Raw genomic sequence first — 24,536 nt, forward strand, 5'->3', positions numbered from 1 at the left:
GGGTAAATGAAAAGAAACCCACATCTGTCTAGACACAGTGTTGTAAACTATCAGAACACCAAAGGTGAGGAGAAATTTCTAGAACCTTTTTGAGAGACAAAAACAGGTCACCTGTAAAAGGAACGAGAATAAACACTAGAAACTAGAAGACAATGTAACCATGTCTTCAAAAATCCATCTGGCTATCTATCTATCCTAGAAAATGATTCTCATATATACATAGGGAGGCATAGGCAAGCATTTTCATAACAGTGTTATGAAATACTATTATGATTTCCTTTTAGAGTGAAACTGAATTCAAATGACTGAAACATATAGCAATATGAAGGGAAAATCTTGTCTATCTTTCAGCATTTGCTGAAAAATATGACAGATTTCAGGACTGGAGCTGGTGTGAACCTTGCATTTTTACTACTAAGAAAGGACTCACCCAATGAATTAAAGTGAATTAAGATGGCTGGGGGACAGTTATTTTAGAACAAGTTGTTTTTAGACACTCCAGGAATTTCAGAAGTCACCTAATTGTAAGTAATCAATACTACAATGATAAACCTTTCATACCTATTCATTAAAATAATTTTTCTAAGGACTTCTCTTGGCTAACTTTTACTATTTTACTATTTTGTCAAAATCTCAAAATGTTATTTAAAAATATCTACAATTCTGAATATTTACTCATTCAGAAAACCTTTTCTTATTTGTCTGAATTAGTGTGATTTTTTTTCTGCATTTTATTTATAACAGCTAATCAATATGGAAGAGGCAACATCTTTCAGCTTATACCTGCAGAAACTAATAAACTTGTATTTCAACACTAGCAAATATCCAGTGGTCACACTTAAATTTCATAACCTTTTAAATCTGACCTTTCAAAGTTCTTATCATTCCTCTTAAATTAAGGGTAGAATGACCTTAATCATTCAAAATTCTACAGAAAATAAAAAAGAATTTTATTGAAATTCTGCAAACATAAATCAGCTTTGATTCAGTTGTAAAGTGTGTGTGTGTGTCCTCGATTTATTTCCTTACAACAGATTAGAGCAGAAGAAATCTGTGTTATCTTCTCTACCTGAAGCAGAAATTCCTTTCAAGCTAAAAACAACTGAATGTCACATGAATTTTAGTTGACCACAAACATGGATTCAAGCACAAATGACATGCACATCAGGTGTTCATGACTGGATTTTCCACTTGCTTCAAAAAACCTGAAAGAACAGTTTAACAGGGAAGACTTGTTTAGTTTATTCCACCTGACTTTGCTTAAACCTAATTCTTTTGAAAAGGAAGCAAAATAACATAATAATGGCTTTTTTTTTGGCCATGCCAGTCGGCTTGCGGGATCTCAGTTCCCCGACCAGGGACTGAACCCAGGTCCTGGCAGTGAGAGCACTGAATCCTAACCCCTGGACTGCCAGGGAATTCCCAATAACGGCTTTTTAAATGTTACAAACAAAGAACCTCATAATAAACAGATGAACGCTGTGTATAAGTTCTACACCAACTGTAAGTCATAAGTTTCAAATTAAATACTTACTCATCAATCACTACTAATAAAGCTATAAATATGTACAGAAATGAGAATACTAAAACTGTGTGTCTTTTGTTCAACTGAGGAACAGTCTTGCTGGGAAAACAATGCTTGAAGACCTGGACAGTGCAGATTTTTTAAATGTGGAAAAGAAAGTAAATGTTAGTACTATTTCTTTCTTTTTTTTTTTTTTTTAGTACTATTTCTTTTTTGGTAGTGAGGTTAGTGTCTTGGATATCTCTCCCTTCCCCGAAGTACCTGTGAAGTCCCTTGCATTAGATATTCCACAGATACCCAAAAAAACCAAAAGCTGTTTGGTACAAAAGGTGTTGATCACAAGCCTATATGCATCATCTGAAGTTTAAATTAAAGATAATTCAACCACATGGAAAAAGTGAGGGAAATAATGTCCACTATTTGCACTACTTCTTACTTGCAAATCTAAAAGGATAACATATTCTGTACAGTGGTGGCGAACACTTTAGCTTTAAATCAGAAATATTATAACTGCAAATAGTCAACAAAAATCAGAAACTCAGATATTGAAAAGGATGTATACAGTATCCTCTCAAATCAGCCAATAATAACAAAAATGGAAGTAAACATTTATATAGTTTGTAAGGCACTTCCACAAACAGTATTTGATTTCATTTTCACAGAAACTTGATGAAATAGGTAGTTATTTCCCCTTGACAAATCAGAAACAAAAAAAGTGGGAAGAACTGTAACACATAACCACACCTTCTGACTACAAAACTTGTGATTTTTCCACTGTTTCTCATTGCCTTGTGTGTAAATAAATCCAATACATGCTTAAAGAAAGCATGTTTCTTGACAATAGCTTAGAGACACTTTGGGATAAGATTATTGTGATAAAAATGACAAATGACTAAATAAGATAAAAATTCAGTGGCTAACGCATATGAAAAATCTGATACCTAATAAACTAGCTATTGTGGATTATAGTATCAAGAAGCACTGATGTGGTCTGAGGTGAAAGATCAGTATGGTGGGGAGCAATTTTCACATCATTTATACAATTTTTCTTGAAGTCACCATCACTTTTTCTAAGACATTTCTTATGACAAGGAGAACGAATGGATGAATGAAATGAATGGATCCATTCTATAAAGGACCCAATACTATATTTCACACACTATCCAGTCCTTTGGCATTCTCAATTTTTTTTTGTTTTGTTTTAATGCAGTAGTACTAGTATCCTCCTCCCCACTGGGTCTCCGGTATTTTAAAAAGGTTTACCATCTTGTCTAAAGTGGCCTCTTCCATTATGGCATTCTTGAGCTAGAACAAAGTCAGTTCCATTATGTAGGGGAACTATGGCTTATAGATAGAGTGTGATACAGAATACATATTTACTAATTTAAAAAATATTTACTAAACAGCTACCGTATTCTCAGTATTAAGACCTATATGAAATAGTGTGGGAGATTCAGAAATGAATAAGATATGGACTTAAAGTCTACAACAGGGGTTGACAAACTTTTTCCATAAAGGGCCAGATAGTAAATATTTTAGGCTTTGTGGGCCATGCAGTCTCTTTTGCAAATACTCAACTCTGCCATTGTAGCATGAAAGCAGCCACAGACAATACATAAATGAACAGGGGTGGCTGTGTTCCAAAAAAACTTTATTTATAAAAACTGGTGGTTGGCTGGATATGGCCCATGGGCCACAATTTACCAACCCTTGGTTTAAAACCATTGCCAGGGTATACCCGAATAAAACATACACAACCTGACTGTTCAGGCTTTTACTATTTCCTGCGTGAATTGTTATACAAGTTCCCCTCTCTTGCCTTATGTCACCAACTTCACTCCCCTAAATACTCCACTCGACAAAGCTGCCGGAGTGAGCTTATGTTTTAACACTATGTCACTGCTATTCTTAAAACTCTTCAATGGCTTAGCACTACTCACAGAAAAGAAGTCCATACTTCCTAGCACAGTATAAAAGGCTCTTTGTGCTCCATCCCCTGCTTTAGCCTCCTGACTTATCCCCCATGTCTTTTTCTACCTCCCCTTCCCTACCTTTTATGCTGCAGCAGTACTGAATTACTCTAACACACCATGCTGTTTGTGTGTCTCTGTTCCTTTGCATATTTGTTCTTTCTACCTAAAATGCCTGACTCCATCAGGAAACATATCCACCCAGAAATTCCTCTGTGAAGGCTCCTCTCACCCGACAAGCTGACCACACCTGACACCTTTTCACTTCCTTACCCCGTATGTACTTTCTATTACTGCATGTGGAGGATTAGACTGTGAGCTGCTCAAGGGTAGGCAATTGGAGCATTCACCCCTAGTACAGTGTCTGGCACACACAAGGCTAGATAAATCCACTGATTGAAAGTCAACAGAAGGTACTGTAAATGATGCATTACTATTTCTTTTTTTTTTTGGCCACACTGTGTGGCTTGCAGGATCTTAGTTTCCCCACCAGGGATTGAACCTGGGCCACTGCAGTGAAACCACCAAGTCCTAACTACTGGACCACCAGGGAATTTCCAATACACTACTAGTTCAAGAAGGAACAGAACATACCATTCTTGAAAGGGAGAATGAGAAAAAGTTTGAAGAAAGTGGTGGTACATGAGCCAGGTATTGAAAAGATAAGTAAACATAGAGGGTAAACGTTCTCAGTGAAGGGAAAAAAAAAAAAAGAGGTAACAGCAAAGAAGTAGAAAAATACATTAATATCTGATGACTGGTAAATATTCAATATTTTAGCTTGGCTAAAGTGTATGGAGGGCTTCCCTGGTGGCGCAGTGGTTGAGAGTCCGCCTGCCAATGCAGGGGACACGGGTTCGAGCCCTGGTCTGGGAAGATCCCACATGCTGCAGAGCGGCTAAGCCCATGCACCACAACTACTGAAGCCCACGAGCCTAGAGCCCGTGCTCCGTAACAAGAGAGGCCACCATAATGAGAAGCCTGCACACTGAAACAGAGAGTCGCCGCTCGCTGCAACTAGAGAAAGCCCGTGTGCAGCAATGAAGACTCAACGCAGCCAAAAATAAAATAAATAAATTCATAAAGTGTATGGAGAATAACTGGGAACACATCAGGAAAGGCCAATTTAGGGTCAGATCTAAGAGGACCTTAAAGACCAGACTAAGACTTCTGTACTTTGTTCTGCAGATCACAGTGAGTCACTGAAAGTTTCTGAAGAATAGAATGGCGTGAAACAGGAAGGTTAATCAAACAGAAGACAGGTAGTGGCAATGAGAACTGAAAGATACTGCCAAGTTAGAACTGACAAAATTTGGCAAATAACTTGATGTAGGACACAATAGAGTGGTAGAAATCAAAGATAATCTTGGAGTTTTAAGCTTGGGAAATTGGGATAAACAGGGAAGTAGTAGCAGGAAGGAAAGTAGTGAGAAAAAACAACAACAACAACAACAAAGTGAATTTGGTTGTGGAATATTAAATTTGAGACCTGATAACACATCCAGGTAGAGGTATTTGGTATAAATCTGAAAGTGGGAGAAAGATACTTTCAAGAGATGAGACATAAATTTGGGAGTCATCTAACTACAGGTGATAAGTAAAACCTGAAGAGAAGCGATGGTAAAGGATCAAATGCACTTTATCAAGTTTTATTTACCAAAATGAAAGTATCCTTTGTATGTATTTCTACCAAAGTATCAATAACATTATTGTATTAATTTGCAAACATATCCATTTCTCTGACTCTGTACTCCTTGTGGGAAAAGGTCATGCTTTATTATCTTTGTGTCTCCCGCTTAACACCTTGAAAATAGCAGGTATTCAATATATTTACTTAATGAAGCAGCCCCCATAATTCTAGCATGTAGAAAATCCAACTTCCTATGTCATGTTACAAGTCAACACAGCACAAATTTTTAAAAAATTCTTCAAAATCTTCATCTTCATGTGTCTGTATCAAATGGTGGCAACCTAAGGTAAATGGGTCAGTGGCTACCATGGGGCAGATGCTACCATTATCTTTTTTCCAACTACTTGAAGATTTAGCAGTTGACAATTAATCCCTATACCTTTTACCATGTCTATTCTCCATCAAAAGTCAGTATTACCCTAGTCCTTAGTATGCTTGAAAGGAAAGAGAAAGAATACCGGCATGGTATTTACAGGGCTGCAGACTCCTAATATGGTAGTTGATTTTACTGACCTTTATGTGTCTGTTCATAGCAGTGGACTGCGCTGCTCGCACCAGACCCTCGAGCTCAGCACCGCTGAAGTTCTTGGTCTCTACGGCCAGTTCTTTTATGTCTACATCAGCAGAGAGCAACTGATGCCCTCTCATCCTTGCTGTGTGGATGTGAAGGATCTGGAGTCGGCCTTTCTCATCTGGTAAGCCTGATAAAATTGAAAATAAAATAGACATTATTATAATCTTAATGTTTTTCTTACAGGTACTCAAGTGTGTAAATACCTGCTTCTGATACACAACTTTTCTAACAAATATTAAGTTATATGACTTTGCTCCTACTAACGAACTCTAATTACACTCCCCTCCCCCAATCAGTGACAGATCTATTTACCTATCTCCATTTTAACTTCCAGTCTTCCAGGTCGAAGGAGAGCCTCATCTATGAGATCTGGTCTGTTGGTCATTCCTGAGCAGTTGTTAAAACAAAACAACACACAAATTATCAGAATTCAAAAATAAGATAAAATGTCCCTTCAGTATGTTTAAGAATAGCAATTTCCCTGACAAGCTAAGAGGACATTTTATAAAAGTCAAATAGAAAAGCAGTCATTTTCAAAAATATCATTTGTTCTCGACCTAATGAAAATACCTGGGGGTTTTGCTTTAGTATTTCACTACTGTACAGGCCAGTGGAACATAAATGTAATGAAAGCTTCAAATATTTAAAAAGAAAATTTTAGGTTCAGAGAAGGTAAGTAAACTGTCAAAGTGAGAGAGGGGCAATGTGAACATGATCTGTCTGACCCCAACATCCCTTCTCTTTTTTGCAGGCCAATGGTTTTCAACCTTCATAAATGGCAGAATTTTTGTTTTGTTTTGTTTTGAAAGTCATCTTAAGAAGAACTTCAGTACATAAAGCAGTTAAAAAGATAAGTTATAATAGGGATGCATGATCTGAAGCTCAAACCCTGGCCACACAGACCCTGAAGTAGCTCTGAGGACTCCTGGAGGCCTACAGGACCCAGTTTGAAAACCACTGCATTACATCGTGCAGCCTTTTTCACCTGTTAACTCTAAGTTTAAAGCCATGAGTTGGGACTTCCCTGGTGGTCCAGTGGTTAAGAATCCGCGTTCCAATGCAGGGGACGCGGGTTCGATCCCTGGTCGGGGAACTAAGATCCCACATGCCACAGGGCAACTAAGCCCACATGCCACAACTAGAGAGAAGCCCATGTGCCGCAACGAAGAGCCCACGTGCCGCAATGAAAGATCCCACGTGCCCCAACTAAGACCCGATGCAGCCAAAAATAATAAAGTTTTAAAAAAAGTGAGGAGTTTTATTAAAAGAAAAAAAAAATCCATGAGTCACTAAAACCCATTTTTCATTTGTCCTATTAAGGCTAGACATTAAAATAGTGAAATTCTTCAAAATCACTTGACTCTAATTTGGAAACCCTGGCAAAACAGTATACTTACAAGCTACACAAATCTGAATTCAGAACCTATGTATCTAATGTTTCTGAAATCAAAGTACCTTTTTTTTTTTAAACCAAGCAAACATACCAATGACTAAGATGTTGTTTAGTTGCTCTACCCCATCAATTTTGGACAGCAACTGGTTGACGACAGTGTCGTGAACTCCTGTGCTACCAGCCATGCTCCCTCTCTGTTTGCAGATGGCATCAATTTCATCAAAGATGATGATGTGCAAACCACTGTTAGCACCAAGCTAGTAAAAGAAATAACATTAAAGGTTATAATTTGAATATATTATTAAACAAACTAATGAAAAGAGCAAAACAAAGCTTTCTCGCTTTTTGACTAATAAATGTAGCCAGTATAATCATGATTGCTGCCCTCTCAAAGGTGTTGGAACTGCAGTCTCCGAATTCTGCAAAGTGAAAAGGCATTCCAGAACCTCATATTTAATAGACATAAAAAGAAAACACACATTATATACTGATGAAAGTGAATAGTCCATCATAACTAACTATTCATTCACACACATTTCTTATCTCACTCTTTGAAAGAAGAACTGTCAAGCATTTCTTAAGTCAATGAATGGCAGCTCCCTCCCATTTTCCCTGAGTTTTGGTGAGAGGATAGCCCCCAAAGCAGTAAGTTTAATATTTGTCATACTATATAGCTGAAAAGTAACTCCACACAGAGGTGGACTGGGAATTGGGCAAATGGGAGAAGATACTGAACTTGATTCATATTCAGTTATATCATATGAAAACAGATTGCTTCTTCTGAACAGTAAAGTGAGAACAGAGACAAAGTTTATAAAAAGAACATGGTCAAGCAGATGCTGTTTCTTCTACATAGTGATTTCTGTTTTACTTTGTCAGATATAGAGTTATCATTAAAAGAAATCAGTTTATATACTTTGAACTTTTAATAGATGCAAATACGTTTAAATGCCAATAATTCACTAGGTTAACATGGACCTTCTAGCAATTTATATTTAAGTAATTAAGTCTCTTGTTAGGAACCAAAGGGGGAAATGCATTGCAGAGATTTTTTTTTTTTAAACAAAAACCATTAGGGATTAGCAAAACAAAACAGGTGAAAATGAACATAACCTAAATATGACAACATACGGATGGGATAAATGATGGGCATAATGAGATTCAAGATTAGATATGGTTGGTACTCACTAAAACTCTGGCAAGGATATCATTTTTCTTTTAAATAGACTTAAAAATTTTATTATGAAAGTATTAGATGTTAACTGAGCAAAAGTTATAAAACAAATAGAAATAAGTTAAAAATAAACTATATTATATTGCTTAAACATAAATGCTGTTAATGCAGATTTATTTGTTTTATTTTAATTAAAAATTGGAAACTCACTGCATCTTGTATTCTCTTGAACATTAACTGTTTTTTAAAAACAATTTAAAATTGTTATTTCGGGTTCTAATTGCAAAATACATGATCACTATAGAAAACTTGGAAAAAATACCAAAAGATGTAAAGAAATCTCAATCATCCAAAATTCAACTAGCTAGAAATAACTGATATTATTAATTTGGTACTACCTAAAAAGTTTGTATCTCTTTTTTTCAGCCCAGATATTATCTTAAGCCCCTTCCCATGTCTATAAATACAGCTATACATTATGATTTTTAATGGCTCCATAATATTTCATCATACGACTGGTTTCACAATTTAATTCCCCTACTCCACATTACTTCTTTACTGTCACATATTTAACAATTTCTAAGTTTTTAGTATCAATAAGTTGTTGCAATGAACTTTTTTTTTTTTTTTAAAGAAGATATTTGGGGTAGGAGTTTATTAATTAATTTATTTTTGCTGTGTTGGGTCTTGGTTTCTGTGCGAGGGCTTTCTCTAGTTTTGGCAAGTGGGGGCCACTCTTCATCGCGGTGCACGGGCCTCTCACTACCATGGCCTCTCTTGTTGCAGAGCACAGGCTCCAGATGCGCAGGCTCAGTAGTTGTGGCTCACGGGCCTAGTTGCTCCGCAGCATGTGGGATCCTCCCAGACCAGGGCTCAAACCTGTATCCCCTGCATTAGCAGGCAGATTCTCAACCACTGCGCCACCAGGGAAGCCCGCAATGAACATTTTTATACTTAAATCTTTGACAATATGTATGATTACTTCATGAAGGCAAATTGTTATGTTAAAAGGTGTTTTGCGTATTTTAATGCTCTTGAAATAGGCTTTCAAATATTTTTCTAGAAAGGTTTTTATCATTTTTTAACAATCCTACCACTGTATATGACAGTGACTATCTTGGTATATCCTCGAAAGTAATGAATACTAGAAATTTTTAAAAGTAGTTATCAACTTGATGGATGAATAATGGTATTTTTCAATCATTTTTAATTGGCATTTGTCTAATTATTGACGAGGCTAGCACTTTTTAAAATCATTTTTTTTACCATTGATAAATTTTCTCTTATTATTTGTTCATGTCCTCTGTACATTTTTCTGTTGGGATTTAATAATTTTTATTGATTTATAAAAATTATTTATATATTAAGGGTATTATTATCTTTGTTATAAACGTTTATCCCAGTTTGCTATTTGCCTTTTAATTTTACTTATGGTATATTTTTGATAAATGGAAGGGTTTTAAAAAATGTATTTTTACTATTTAAACAGCCAACATTATCAATTTTTGTTTTTATGATGTTTTCCATTACTTTTATCCTTAAAATCCTCTCCCATTACAGACACTGGTAGTCACCTACATTTTCTTCTCTTGTAAATTTTTACTTTACATATAATTCTTTAGTCTATCTGGAATTTTATTTTTGTATATGGTACAAGTGAATTAAGAATCCAAGTAATTCTTCAAAGAGTTAACTAACTGATCCAATATTGTTGACTAAATAACCTTTTCTTCATTGATTGAGATGCCATTTCTATCAGGCTTTATATTTTTATATATGCTAGACTATTTCCAGCCTATACTATGGACTATAGCAGTAGTTTGGGCAAGCTCTTACCCTCCACACATTCTTCTTTTTTATAACTGTCTTGGCTACTTTCAACCATGTTTACTTCCTGATGATTATTAGAATCATTCTACTAGAGCAAAAACAACTTTCTCCAATGAAAAATGAACAAAAAAAGTAAAAAATAAACAAAAAAGCCAAGCTTTGATTGGAATTAGATTCAATCTCTAAATCAGTTTAGGAAGTACTAATATCTTTATAGCACATTCAGTTCTTAAGAATATGTCTCTCCAATTATTCGTCTCTTACATCTCCCAATAAAGTTTTGTACTTTTTGTCATATTAATTCATTCATAACATTCCTAACTATTTATGTTTTTTGGTTGCAGTTGTGCATGGGATTTTTACATTATATTTCAAAAACAGTATATATGAAGAAATATTAATTTTTGTATATTTATTTTATATCTGGCTACTTAACTTTCTTCTAACATCTAAGTTTTTTTAGTTGATTCTTTTGAATTTTCTAAGTAGACAATCATATTACCTACAAATACAACTTTGTGTCCTCCTAAATCACAGGTATACTTGTTTTGGGGTATGAGAAATTATTCCTGAACAAAGACATGTAGAAGGAGAAAGAGAAGGCCTAACAGATAAGAATTTAGAAGCATGCAGGGCCACTTGAGCAAACAGCTAAGAGGCAATCCAGGCCCTATAAAAGGGATAATAAAATTTACCTAACATGAGAAAAAAAAGTTATAGTACTATCACAACAGGGAGCAGGCCTTTCTATTGAATCTCTCTCTCTCTCTCTCTCTCTCCCCCCACAAACCCACACACACACACACACACACACACACGCAAAAGCAGAATGCTCTTTATGTGAGATGATTTTAATCCTGACTTTAGGATGGAAACGGAAAATACGTAGTTGGAAGGTCAGTGACAAACAATGGTATGTAAATGAGGTAAACAGAATCTGTAAGAGAGTTCTGGGAGAGTTTGGGAGTAGTGATGACTAAAAAGCAAAGTCCTAGGTTTGGTTACTGCCTGCAAGTAGAAGGGGAAGTAACAGCAAAGGTAAGAAATTATCTTGTACTTATGATAAGAAAGCTGTAGAAGGGAAAAGACAGAAGGGAAAATAATTTTTTTTAAGTTTCTACCATAAGAAGATTAAAGAGTTAACAGGACATCTAATTAGAAATGTCCTCCAGAGAATAAGATATAAACTGAACAAAACAGGTGAGAAAGACAGATCTGAAAGTCATCTACAAATGGTAAAGAAGAGTATAGTAGCAAACTAGATTCCATAAGAAGATGAATCATATAATTAAGCTGGAGGCATATAAAAGCAAGACAGATTCTGGGCTACAATACCAGAAGATGACTCCAATAAAGGCAACCCAAAGGAAAAAGGATCAAGCAAACATGACAAAGATAAAAGATGAAATGTTACATCAGAAGTAGGAAGAAAAACAGTTCTAAAAATGACCTGAAGGAAATTGGATTGGATCTAAAACACATCTGAATACATATCAAAAAAAATTAAAAACAGATAAACACTGTATGATCAAGCAATTCCACTCCTTGGTTTATAGCAGCTCTACTCATAACTGCCCCAAACTAGAACCAACCCAAATGCACTCTAGTGGGTGAGTGAATAAACAAACTATGGTACATCCATAAGATGGAATATTACTCGACAGTAAAAAGGGATGTTTGATACATGCGACAACTTGGATGAATCTCAAAGGCAATATGATGAGTGAAAGAAGCCAGTCTCAAAAAGAAGAAATCAGTCATAGTTACATACTATGATCCCATTTATATGACACTCAAAAAGACAAAAGTATAGGGATGGGAAACAGATCAGTAGTTACCAGGAGTTATTAGCAAAGGGACAGCATGAGGGAATTTTGGGGGGTGATGTAAATGTTCTGCATGTAATTTTGGTGGTGGTTACATGAAACTATACACATGTTAAAATCTATAAAACGGTACACCAGAAAAGTTAGTTCTACTTCATAATAATAAACAAAAAATAGATACAGTATCTTATAACACTTACATTTTTTATTCATTATTTGGAGTATTGTTCATTCTTTAATGCATTCTTATGCAAGATGATATTCATGTGTTCATTAAGGTTCCAAAATTTAACTAAGTTTCATTATATTTTTTCCTGAACATAACTTACAAATTGTTCTCTTTCCACAATTGTTTTAAAACTAAATTAAAATCTGAAAAAATTAACTTTATTTCTCAATTATTGTCATATTTATTGAACAGATGTCTGATGATAAGTGATAGCTTGTTGCTTAAAATAATTTCAACACCAAAAACTATTCACCTTTCCATCTGTAGAGAAGACAGAATGAAGAATTGGAACTACAACCTTAGCTTTGCCAAACACTTCTCTATAGTAGAGCATTAATGCTTGCTGTCTTCAAAGAAAAACTAGGACACACCTGTTTGTGACTAAAAAGCTGTGAGATTCTACATTATTTTTAGAAAACATTTTTATTCAAAGTTGTCTGTCAATACAGCATAAAACAAAAAGCTGTTATAATGTATGAATTTTGCTATCAATGTGCCTTATGTTACCACTGGAATCATGACTTCCTTCTCAGTCCAACCTCAAAAATCATCTATGTGGAAGGGAAGCCAGAGACAATAAGGATACTGTGCTTGATTTAATGATCACAGGAGCAATCTTCCCTAAACATAGTTCAGTACAATTCTGACCTTTTCAGAACCTTGCTAATCTTATGACTTGTCATCAGGTCCCTTCCGCCAACCTACTGAGTATGATAACATCAATTTCTACAGGTGTGTTACTTAAATAAAGGCAAGTCCTTACTGCAATAAATTAGGAATCAGGTAAGGAAGATGTCAAGATTAATGTTCACAGATTAATATAGCTGAATTATCAATAAACCCTTTACCAAAGAGTTTAAAGTTCCACAATGTAATTCTCTTCAACTCACTGACTTCTAGCTCTGTTCTTACCATTTGCAAAGTCTTCCCCCATAGAAACAGAGCTGATGCTGTTGAGCCCCTGGCAACAGCCTTGGAAAATGGCTGTTCTATATTTAGCTAGTTTGACCTATATGCAAGTGTTCATCTTTGTCAGCCTGGACTGTCCAGAATCACAGAGGTGATGCTTTTCTTTATTATGTAACACATATATACTCTCCATGGGGTCATTAACCGAATATACCAAGACTTTCTGGATGTAAGGATTCAGAAAAGTATATCAGAAAAAGCTGGCTATGATTAATATCTACCTAGAAATTCTTTGCCAACTCAGTTTTATTATTAATAGTGTCATACTTAAATAAACTGTCTGCAAGTTTAAAAACAGCACCAAAGATACCTATGCAGCCATGTGGAAATGATCACAACAGATTTTATAAAATGCTTCTCACCTGCACCTAATGTTTAAACCTCAGTATACCATTAGGGTCCACTTGAAAAACAATTTTAGTTTTTAATTTTCACTGTTAAGCAGTTTTAACTATTTATAAAGATTGATATCTCATGACTACGTTTTTTCTAGAAGTATTCCACAGGAACAAAACAGAAAATATATATTTTTAAAAACAGAAAAAAAACTCACTCTATCTTGCAATTACTGTAATGGGTCCACTGGATCTTTTTATAAATCTAAGATATATTATGCTATTTCAAAATTCTAGAAATTATGTCATCATTACTCATCAATTATTCCTAACTGTACTGAAAAAGATTAAAATAATAAGAAAATAAACGGATGGAACTGTTCTGAAGAATGATGCAATAGTGAAATAAATATCACGATGACACCAACTTTCAGCTTTTTCATTGTGTTGCCCAAAGTATCGCATCTTCTCTCAAGAAGGTATAAAAGAAGTCTAGACACCATCCACCATCTTTGTTGCCTGATTTCAGCTTTAACTGAACACAGTTGAGAATTCAGGTTTTTGTTTGTTTTTGTTCCTTGGCCTTCCTTGGCAAAGAAAAGAAAATCAACAGAGGAAAATATTTCATAATTATTAGATTAATCCAAAGATGAATGCAAAGAGTGAGATAGCAGCACCTGAGACACAAACGAAGATGGTGAAATGGATCATTACATGTAAAAGCTCAGACTCTGTGCTTTCAGATAATGGTATCCTACATAGATTTTCTCAAGCTCAAGGATGACTGAATATTTCTTTTTTAATAGTTTATTTTTGGCTGCTTTGGGTATTCACTGTTGCGCGCAGGCTTTCTCTAGTTGTGGTGAGCGGGCGCTACTCTTTGTTGTGGTGCGCAGGCTTCTCATTGCGGTGGCTTCTCTTGCTGCGGAGCACAGGCTCTAGGCGCGCGGGCTTCAGTAGTTGTGGCTCGCGGGCTCTAGAGTGTAGGCTCATAGTTGTGGCACACAGGCTTCAGCAGCTGTGGCTCGAGGGCTCTAGAGCACAGGCTCAGTAGTTGTGGTGCACGGGCTTAGTTGCTCCACGGCATGTGGGATCTTCCCAGACCAGGGCTCGAACCCATGTTCCCTGCATTGGCAGGCGGATTCTTAACCACTGCACCACCAGGGAAGCCCTGAATAATATATTTCTACGGACAAAAAGAAAATACAGCATTTTCATCCAGTTACTTATTCAACAGAAAGTCTTCATTGTGCAATATTTTTTTGATCAGCTAGGCCATCTCATTTTTTTCTAAAGGGGTACATGACAGTATTCTTTCATCTCTTCTTTCATCTGTGTATCAGAATTTTCTTGACATGGTTTCTAGTAGACATATACTGAAGGCAGGTATTAGAGAGATAACAAGAAGAAATAGATGATGCAGACATTTAAAAATTGGATTGGGGGACTTTCCTGTGGCACAGTGGTTAAGAATCTGCCTGACAATGCAGGGGACACAGGTTCGAGCCCTGGTCCAGGAAGATCCCACATGGTGTGGAGCAAATAAGCCCATGCGCCACAACTACTCAGCCTGCGCTCTAGAGCCTGCGAGCCACAACCACTGAAGCCCACGAGCCTATAGCCCGGGCTTCACAACAAGAGAAGCTACTGCAATGAGAAGCCCGCGCACTGCAAGGAAAAGTAGCCCGTGCTCGCCACAACTAGAGAAAGCCCACGTGCAGTAACGAAGACCCAATGCAGCCATAAATAAATAAAGTGAAAATGATATTTTAAAGAAATTAGATTGGCCATTCTAAAAGGTGTATACAAATCTAACAGTAAAAATATTTTGCAATTATGGAGTGCCTGGTGTCCATTCCCTCTTCAACAAAATTATAAGCCAAAGATTAACAAAAAAAACTCTTCAAGTATTGTCTTGACGACACAAGTAGAAGAACAAGAAGTAATGATAAGCTATAATCTATTAGAGATGTATCTGAAATTTAGAATCAGTGTATAAGTTCACACATGACAACTGATAACAGTTAGTTACATACAGAGGCTCCTGCGCATTTTGGGTATATATCTATTGATCAATCAGTAGATATCTTCAAACCCAGGAAAATATGGAATAAAAATTTGGTTTGCTATATTTAAGCTCTATTAAATATTTTAAGTCTCTACTTCCCTTTATTTTTGTTTGTAAGTGATCTGTAATCAACTTAAAAACAATTTTTAAAAAGAAGTTCTTTCAACCCAGATAGTAAATGGTAATGACTATTTTTCTTGGTATTCTGAGAGGTAAAAAGATATCTGAAACAAAAAATATTGTAGTATTAGGAACGAATTGTAAAACCGAATTGGTTCTGGGACTGTCTGAAGAGTTGAGATCAGTTATTAGACTTGCAATAATATACCAGGATGCAATGGAGCTGAGATGGCTAGATATCTGAATATGCACAAGAACTTAATGGGATATAGAGAAGCAGGGGAGAAAACCACCTTGTGTAAAACTGAAATGATTAAGCACCCAACAAGTAGATTTGAAGCAGTAGAAGGGTTGTTATAAAGGCAATGTTTAAAATTTACTTAAAAAAAAATAAAAAATAAATAAAATAAAATTTATTTTTACCATCAACAAAAATAAGAAAAAGTAGGAAATGACAGGATAAATTAGATTTAATAAAGCTTACTAGATTAAAAAAATAGATATTATGTTTCTGGGTGTTATGCATATTGATCCATGTAAATCTGTTATTTATTTTAATGTCTAAGATGATATTCCATTTCCTACTGAGAAGAATCAAGATGTTTCTAGTTTTCCCCCCATTGCATACAGTGCAGCAATCAACATTCTGGTACATGTCATTTGGTGCACAAGTGCAAGAGTATTTCTCTAGGGTAGCTGTCTTGAAGTAGAACTCATGGGTCATGAGGTTTGTGTATCTTCATTTTTGTAAGATGTCAAATTAATCTGCACAATATTACTATTTTTCTAATTTATACTATGACTAGTAATGTATATGAAGCCCTGTTTCTCCATAACCTCATCAACTTCTGGCATTATTAGCCTTTGTAAATTTTATCAGGTCGTTTATAAGGTGATTTCTCTTTTATTATGCATTTTCCTGAGCATTGTTTCATCTGCTTATCGTCAGTTGGGTTCTTCCTCTGAGAAATTGCCTATTCATATCCTTTGCCAGTTTTTAAAAAAAATTGTGGTGTTTGTCTTTTTCTTACTTATTATACAGGAGTTATTACAGAGAATCTTCTTATAGAAGAATACCAATATTTTGTGGATTATATGGGTTGCAAACATCTTCTCTAGTTTGAGACATTTGTATCCAGTGTAATTTGTCAGAGAGAATTTTCTTTATATTAATGTAGCCAAATAAACATTTTTTTTCTTTTATGGATTTAATTTCTATATCTTATTAAGAAATTCTTCCCTAGCCTCAATTCTTAATGCCTTTCCCTAGTTTTCTTCTAAAAATTTTCTCTTGTAAGTTTTAGTTTTGTTTTTTGCAAATCTATTTTGTAATTCTGTATGAAGCGAGATAGGGACTGTATTTTATCTTTTTCCAAACAGAGAGCCAATGATCTCAGTCCCATCTTGAAACAGTATATCATTTCCCCTCTGATTTGTATTGCCACTTTTCACATAACAAGTTCTTCCTGTGTTCCTCTATTTCCATGGTCTGTTTTTGCATGAATATATAAAATTGTTTCAATTACTATAGGTTTCCAGTAAGTCTTGATATCTGAATAAGTAACTTTTCATTATTCTCCAAAATTTTCATGACTCTTCAAGCATCCAAAAAAAAAGTCAAATTCCAAAAAAGTCCTGTTAGACTTGACTGGAAAAGCACTGAACTTACAGATTAATATGGGCAGAACTGTCATTTTTATGATAATTTCAGGATTCCCATGTGAAAATGTTCTATCTTACCATTTATTAGCTCTTGAAAAAAGATTTTCAAAAATATTTATAATTTTCTCCTTTAACGTTCCTGTTAGATTTAATCCTAGTTATCTTATCATTCTGACTGCTATTCTAAGTGAAATCTTTTTAAAAGTTACATTTTCAGTATCTTCACATTTTCTTTGAGTCTTGTTATTCCTTTCTTGCCTTCTAAAGTATTTGAGTTTTCTTTATTCCTTCCCCCACTCCTCCCTCATGCCTTGGAAAAGCTTGAGAACTATAAACAATTTTCACATAAACATTTACTTAAGTTTTATGTTAATTAACATGTCTAACTTCTTCCCAGATAATACAAGGATCTTACATGGATTCAACCCACTTCCCACATGTTTTGTTCCATATTTTAGTTCTATCCTTAAAAAGATATATTGATCATCATTATTATTTTGTACAGTGAATGCTTCTCTTTTAAACGTTCTTATTGTGGAATATGACATACATAGAGGGAAAGTTCCACAAATGTGAACGTATGTCTGAAGGAACTGTCACAAAATGAACGTCCGTGTAACCATAACAAGATGCAGAAGAGTGCCAGCATCCTGGCAGTGCCTCCTCACCACCCTTCCCCAACACCCCTCCCGGACCCGTGCCCCAAAGGCAACCACAATCTGATTTTTAAGGTAATTATTTCTCACTTGCCCTTATAGTTTTACCAACTTAGCAGCATGCATCCTTAAACACTGTACTTTAGTTGAGCTGTATATAAATGGAATCATACAGTATATATGATCCTTTGTGTTTTCTTTTGCTCAACATTTATTTGTTAGATTCACAACTGTAAACAGCCAGTCTATTTTTATTACAATACAGTACTTTATTGTATATTTACATGACAATGTAAATTCTAAGTTGACAGCTATTCTCTTAAAAAATGACATTCAACTGATTTCTGATTTTCGTCATTTCTGTTGAGAAGACAGCTGCCAGCTAATTGCTGTTTATTGGAAGGTAATCCTTTTTATCTCTAGCTGCTTTTAAGATTTCTCTCTCTCTCCTTTTTTAATTTTCAGCCATTTAACAATGATTATAAGTGTAGAATTTTTCAGTATTTCTTTTGCTTGAGGTTTATATCACTGCTGGAATCCATGGACTGATGTTCTTCACCCATTTTAGCAAGTTCTAAACCCTTTTCTCTTCAAATACTGCTTTTGCCCCATCCTCTTTCTCCTGACTTTCTGGAAATTTAAATTGTGCACTAGACTTTCTTGTGGTATTTATCTCTCTTCATTCCTTTCATCCTTTGTCTGTAGTTATTTTTGTCTAACATCTTTCAGTTCACTAATTCTCTCTTTAGATGTGTCTAATCTGTTGTTTAAACTTGAGTTAATTTACTGAATTTCTCATTCCCAGAATTTCCATTTGATTTTTTTAACAGTTTCCAGTGCTCTGCCAAAATTTTCAATCTTGTTTCTCTTTGAATGTAATAAGTATACTTATTTTTAAGGTCTGTATCTGAGAATTCCAGTATCTTGAGGCCCAATTTCTATCATCTTTTGTTTCTCTTTCTTCATGTTGTTTATGTCTTTGTGCATCTGACTGCTTTTGATTATAAGCCAGGCATTGCATTTGCAAACTACAGAAATAGTTTATGGCCTTGCATGATACTACCTTCCACCAGGAAGGATCTACAATTCTGCTAAATGTCTGGGGGCACTAGTAGTTTAGGAACCCTCAGCCTAATTTTAGAGAATGACATGACTCAAAGCTGATCTGTAGCCTCTGTAACAGCATGTCTGCTTCTGGTTAACGCTTGCTCCTATGGTGTAGCCCTTTAGAGTCCCAACTCAAAATGAGGCATGTTCATCAGATGTCCCCTCTTTGTGGGCCATAGGCTCTAATCTCTGTCCCCCTTATACCCACTAGCCCGTCAAGAGGGCTGAATAGCTGTTTAGCAGCTCCCTCCAGAAATGGCTAATTTCTCCAGAGGAACATTGACCCCCATAAACTGGGACCTTGTTTTCTGGGCCTCCATTCTCCCCCTAGATCTTGTAAGGTCTCTGATACCTCCAAGCACATTAAAAAAAAAAAAAATTAAACATTTTGTTGAGCTTCTCCAGTAGTTTTCAGTGGCAGCCATGATTCAAATTACCTAATCTGCCACTACCAGAAGTAGAAGTTCCAGATTTTATCTACATTTTTACCAATTTCATTGCTCACCATTGTTTCTCACATCCACTGTTTCCTTCTGGGTTCAATTTTCTTCATTCTCAAATATATCCTGCTTCACATTCTTCCAACAAGATTCTGTGACTAGTTAATTCTATTAGACTTTGTCTGAAAAAATATCTTCATTTCATCTTATTCCTGAATGAGAATTAAGCTGGGTATAAAATTTTAAGTTGACAGTTATTTTTACTTAGCTCTGTGAAGATATTCTTCCACTGTTTTCTGGTCTCTCTTGCTGTTGTTAAAATGTTTACTGTCAACATAACGGATATCCCTTTGGATGTCATCATCATTTCTTTTTTGTTGATACTAAGACATTTCTCTTTTTTTCTTTGGCACTCTCCAGTTTCACTACAATGCATCTAGACATAAATTTCTACTTACCCCATTTGGGCTCATGGTGCTACATGAATCTAAGTATTTATGTTTATTAATTCTAGAACATTCTCAGCCATTCTATCTTTGAATATTGCCTCTACACTAGTCTTTCTATTTGGACTTCTCATTTTAACTCTGTTATCTCAATTTCACTTTCATATTTTCCATCTCTCTACCTCTCTGTGCTACATTCTGGGTGATTTCTTTAGATCTATTCTACTGTTTATCACTTCTCTCCTCAGCTGAAACTACTGCTTATGTTTAACCTAGTTGCTGAGTTTAAAATTTTGATGATGACATTTTCCATTTATTGGAGCTATTTTAGCTTCCCCTGTGAGAATCTCTTGTGGCCTGGCTTTGTTGGAGTATCCCTTGGGGTGTGCTTATATCTAACAACCCTATGTGGTAACATTGGCCCAGGATTCATTTTAAAATTAATTTCTCAATTTGGGGGCCCCAGACTACATAGTGGGGTGGGTGTGTGTGTGTGTGTGTGTGTGTGTGTATGTTTTCAAATCCTAAGCATGAGTTAAAGATCCATGGGTTAGAATTCCCCTGGCAGATTCCTCATCTCCTACTCTAGAACCCAGGCAAATAGTTAAAAGGTTTTGTTATTTCTCTGTGCTGGTAGGGAAATATTTTCTAGTCATGCTTTTCATTGATGATAGAGCTGCTTTGAAGGTTCCAGTTCCTAGGCCACACCTTAAGTAAGTTCAAGGACTCATTTTATGCCCCCTAGTGGATGATAAAACCCAAATGCACACATTACCAGAACCAAAAGCTACAGCTCATTATCTTTACTACTCTAGTTTTCCGCTTTCTTTTGATTTCTGAAGACTTCCTTTTCTTTCCTGAGAGCTCAATTGTGCATTTGAAATGATTTTAGTTATATTTTACCCAGCATTTGAAGATTTTTGTAGAAGGAAGGTTTTCAGGTTACCTAGTCTACTGTATTGCCAGAACCAGAAATCCCACGACACTGTTTTTAAACTTTCCTTTAATGAAACAAATATGTTAATACTAGTATATTAGTCAAAGTTTTCCAGAGAAACAGAATCAATAGATCTATAGATCTAGTCTATCCAATCTATTGGTACCTGAAAAAAAGAAGAATATATATATATATAATCTATCTATCCATCTATCTATCTAGAGATTAAATATAAGGAGCTGGCTAACATAATTATGTAGGCTGACAAGTCCCAAGTTCTGCAGCTGGCAAACTGCAGACACAGAGAGCTGATGGTGTAGTTCCAGTCCAAAGGCCTGCAAGCTTGAGAGCCAGGAAGAGGTGTTTCAGTTTGAGTCCGAAGGCAGGAAAAAACTGATATCCCAGATCAGGCAGTAGGAAATTCCCTCTTACTCAAGGGAGGGTAAGCCTTTTTGTTCTATTCAGGCCTTCAAGTGATTGGATGGCATATTAGGGACAGTCTACAGATTCAAATGGTAAACACAACCCACCCAGAATAATGTTTAACGATGTCCAGGTACCCTGAGGCACAGGCAAATTAGCACAAAATTAACCATCACAATTAGTAAACACTGGCTTGATTTTTAGTTAATTTTATTTTTTTCTAAGACCCCAATCAAGTTCTCCTTTGAGACCTAACAATTTATACCTGTCACTACAGCTGAGTTATCAGTGGTAAGTAAACTAGCTTTCTGCACATGAACCTTACACATACTTAATTCTACAAGTCCCTTTATGGATTTAATTTCTCTCTTTTAGGATAAATGAGTTCAAGTCTCTGGAAGTAATGTGGAATAAAAGTGTCACTTAAATACATATTCATGATCTGTTTTGCAAAACCTTTGGCTCATATAATCATCTATCTTTGTATTATGAACATGTAGATATTGACATCTGCTCACAACATGTAAATCTCCCATAATCCCAGTTCAGTGACATAACTTGGTTCAAAATAAATTTTATCTGCAATTTCTTCAAACTATAAATCACAGCAACAAGTCTTCCACCATAACTCTGGGTTTCAATCATCATATAAGGGATAACAAACTTTCACTAAATTGTACTTATGTTAACATTACCCTCCTTTGCTCCTCTTCGGCATCAGCAAAGAGTTTACGAATGTTAGCCTCTGATTCTCCCACATATTTGTTGAGGATTTCCGGCCCGTTGACCACTTTAGGCTCTCTTGCATTCAACATCTTGCCAATCTGTCGAGCCAAGAGAGTCTTACCACAACCTGGAGGCCCATATAACAGGATGCCTTTAACATGTTTGCAACCTAAAAAGGAAAAGAAAACAGTCTTACATCAACTAACTAAAATCCAAGTAAGACATCAAAGTTTTCTTTCTTCTTCACATGAATGTCAGGAAGAATACAGCAATAGCATTAACATATATTAATATCTAGGTGCTATGAACAGAATAAGAATGAGCTGAAGATCTTTTTAAAATAGAAAATCCACAAACAATTCCTACACCAATACCAAGAGTTGAGGGGGAAAGCTGCCAATTAAAGGTCTTTGGAAAAGTATATTTGAATTATCATTGAGAACGAATACTTTTAACTCTGAAAATGTCTCTTTGACCTAAATACCTAATTAGGAAATATTACTTCTTTTTCATTATCCTTTACTTTAAAGCCAGGGGGAAAAAAGATCTGTTTTTAGGCAAGTTTAACCCAACACAGATCTATTATGATACGACAGGCTACGGAAACTGTATCTTGGTCAAAGAAATTACAGGTCTACCTGTCAATTACAAGCACCTGAAGAAAGGGCAGACATGTCTGAGTTGGGTGGGTACAGAGCAATCCATAGGATCCAGATGGATGTTACAGACTTTGTGGATGAAGTCAAATGCCCTATTTCACGTGACTATGCCAGGTGAGAAACGTGTTTTCTCAGAGCCACCAGGATGAAAATGAAACTGAAGCTTCATGAGAACAGTATTCAATCCTTTTCTAGGCAACCATTGCTAAATGCCTTAAAGGTATCATTAACAATAGCAAAATAGCAAGACTAATGATTTAGACTCCCTGGGATTTCTTTAGCCCACTCTACACAAGCATTTACTCCATTTCTTAAGATTAAGATGAAATTTGGTTTCTGTTTACTCACTCTAGGAATTCTCACCTATTTAAGTTTCACACTTAAGATGCATGACTCTTTACTTATGCGTTTTTTCTTTATACTACACCAAAAAAGCACTCTGTGAAATAATGAATTCTTAGATTTCAAGCATTACACTCAAAACTACAGGTGAACAAGAAAATTTCTGGAAATGGGATACAGTGTATTTTTATAGAAAATGTCCTCATTTGGAACAAAAGCCTTAAAAAATTATATCTTTAAGAAAAATTATGACAATACATCGAATGACTCAATAAAGGAAACCACAAGATTCAACCAACTCTACTAGAAATTTTAGATTCTGAGGAGGAAGATATTTTGGGTTGCCAGTACGGCCATTGCTTCTATCTTTGTTTCAAAAAAAGACTCCCTTTTAAATCCTTAAAAGTAATGAGATCTGTGCTTCTGGTTAGACTTGTAGAGACAAGGCGAACTTAGTGGAAACCCTTAAAGGCTTAGATTCTTAACCCTTCTCATCACAGAGTAAATTCCTGTCCTAAGTACTGTGGCCCAGGGACTTCCCTGGTGGCTCAGTGGTTAAGAATCCGCCTGCCAGTACAGGGGACACGGGTTCGATCCCTGGGTCAGGAAGATCCCGCATGCTGTGGAGCAACTACGCCCGTGTGCCACAACTACTGAGCTTGTGCTCTAGAGCCCGCAAGCCACAACTACTGAGCTGTGTGCCACAACTATTGAAGCCCGCGTGCCTAGAGCCCGTGCTCTGCAACAAGAGAAGCCACCGCAATGAGAAGCCCGTGCACCACAATGAAGAGTAGCCCCCACTCACCGCAACTAGAGAAAGCCCGTGTGCAGCAACGAAGACCCAATGCAGCCAAAAATAAATACATTAAATTAAAAAAAAGAACGGTGGCCCATAAAATATCTTTGCCCTTGTCCCACCCTTGGGACATGAGGGGTAAGGAGATAAGGGGATAAGCCTTGAGCTTCTCCTAGAGGCCAACACCACCAGGCACTGTCAGCATCCAAGCCACTGGGGCACATCTGACGAGGACTTTGGAACCTGGCTCCTAACCTTCCTCTCCAAACCAACTGCTACTATCATGATTTGAAGCTATTTGTATAAACCACTGCAGAGGCAGGTGGTGGTAGAGGGAGTGAAACAGGCACAAGGAGGGGAGAGCCAGAAAGGATAAAATGAAGACTTGCTAAGTACCTACAAAGTACCAGCCCTTAGCCACGTCTCTCCAGTCTCAACCTTCTCCAAGTTTATCAACTTCCTTCTAACCACACTTCCTTCCATATTAAGCCATGCTTTCCTTCAAAAACTCTCACCTCCTCAGCATTCTGTTATACCTACCCTATGAGCCCTGAACACAATATGGCTTTACTGCACCTAAACATTGGCCAGAGCATGACCAGAGAAAATTACACCACTGTGCTGACTGATATCCTAACA

General features: G+C 36.1%; 1 protein-coding gene across 1 annotated transcript in view; it reads right to left on the reverse strand.

Moving 5' to 3' along the window:
• Positions 1 to 24,536, reverse strand: part of NSF (N-ethylmaleimide sensitive factor, vesicle fusing ATPase) — a 113,471-nt gene that overhangs the window by 48,353 nt on the left and 40,582 nt on the right. The window contains 4 exon segments of the mRNA XM_007472111.1: positions 5,699 to 5,886; positions 6,072 to 6,146; positions 7,244 to 7,409; positions 22,070 to 22,269. Coding sequence (XP_007472173.1) covers positions 5,699 to 5,886; positions 6,072 to 6,146; positions 7,244 to 7,409; positions 22,070 to 22,269 — 629 coding nt within the window.

The sequence above is a fragment of the Lipotes vexillifer genome, unplaced genomic scaffold (assembly GCF_000442215.2).
Source record: "Lipotes vexillifer unplaced genomic scaffold, Lipotes_vexillifer_v1.1 scaffold979, whole genome shotgun sequence".
Classification (NCBI taxonomy): domain Eukaryota; kingdom Metazoa; phylum Chordata; class Mammalia; order Artiodactyla; family Lipotidae; genus Lipotes; species Lipotes vexillifer.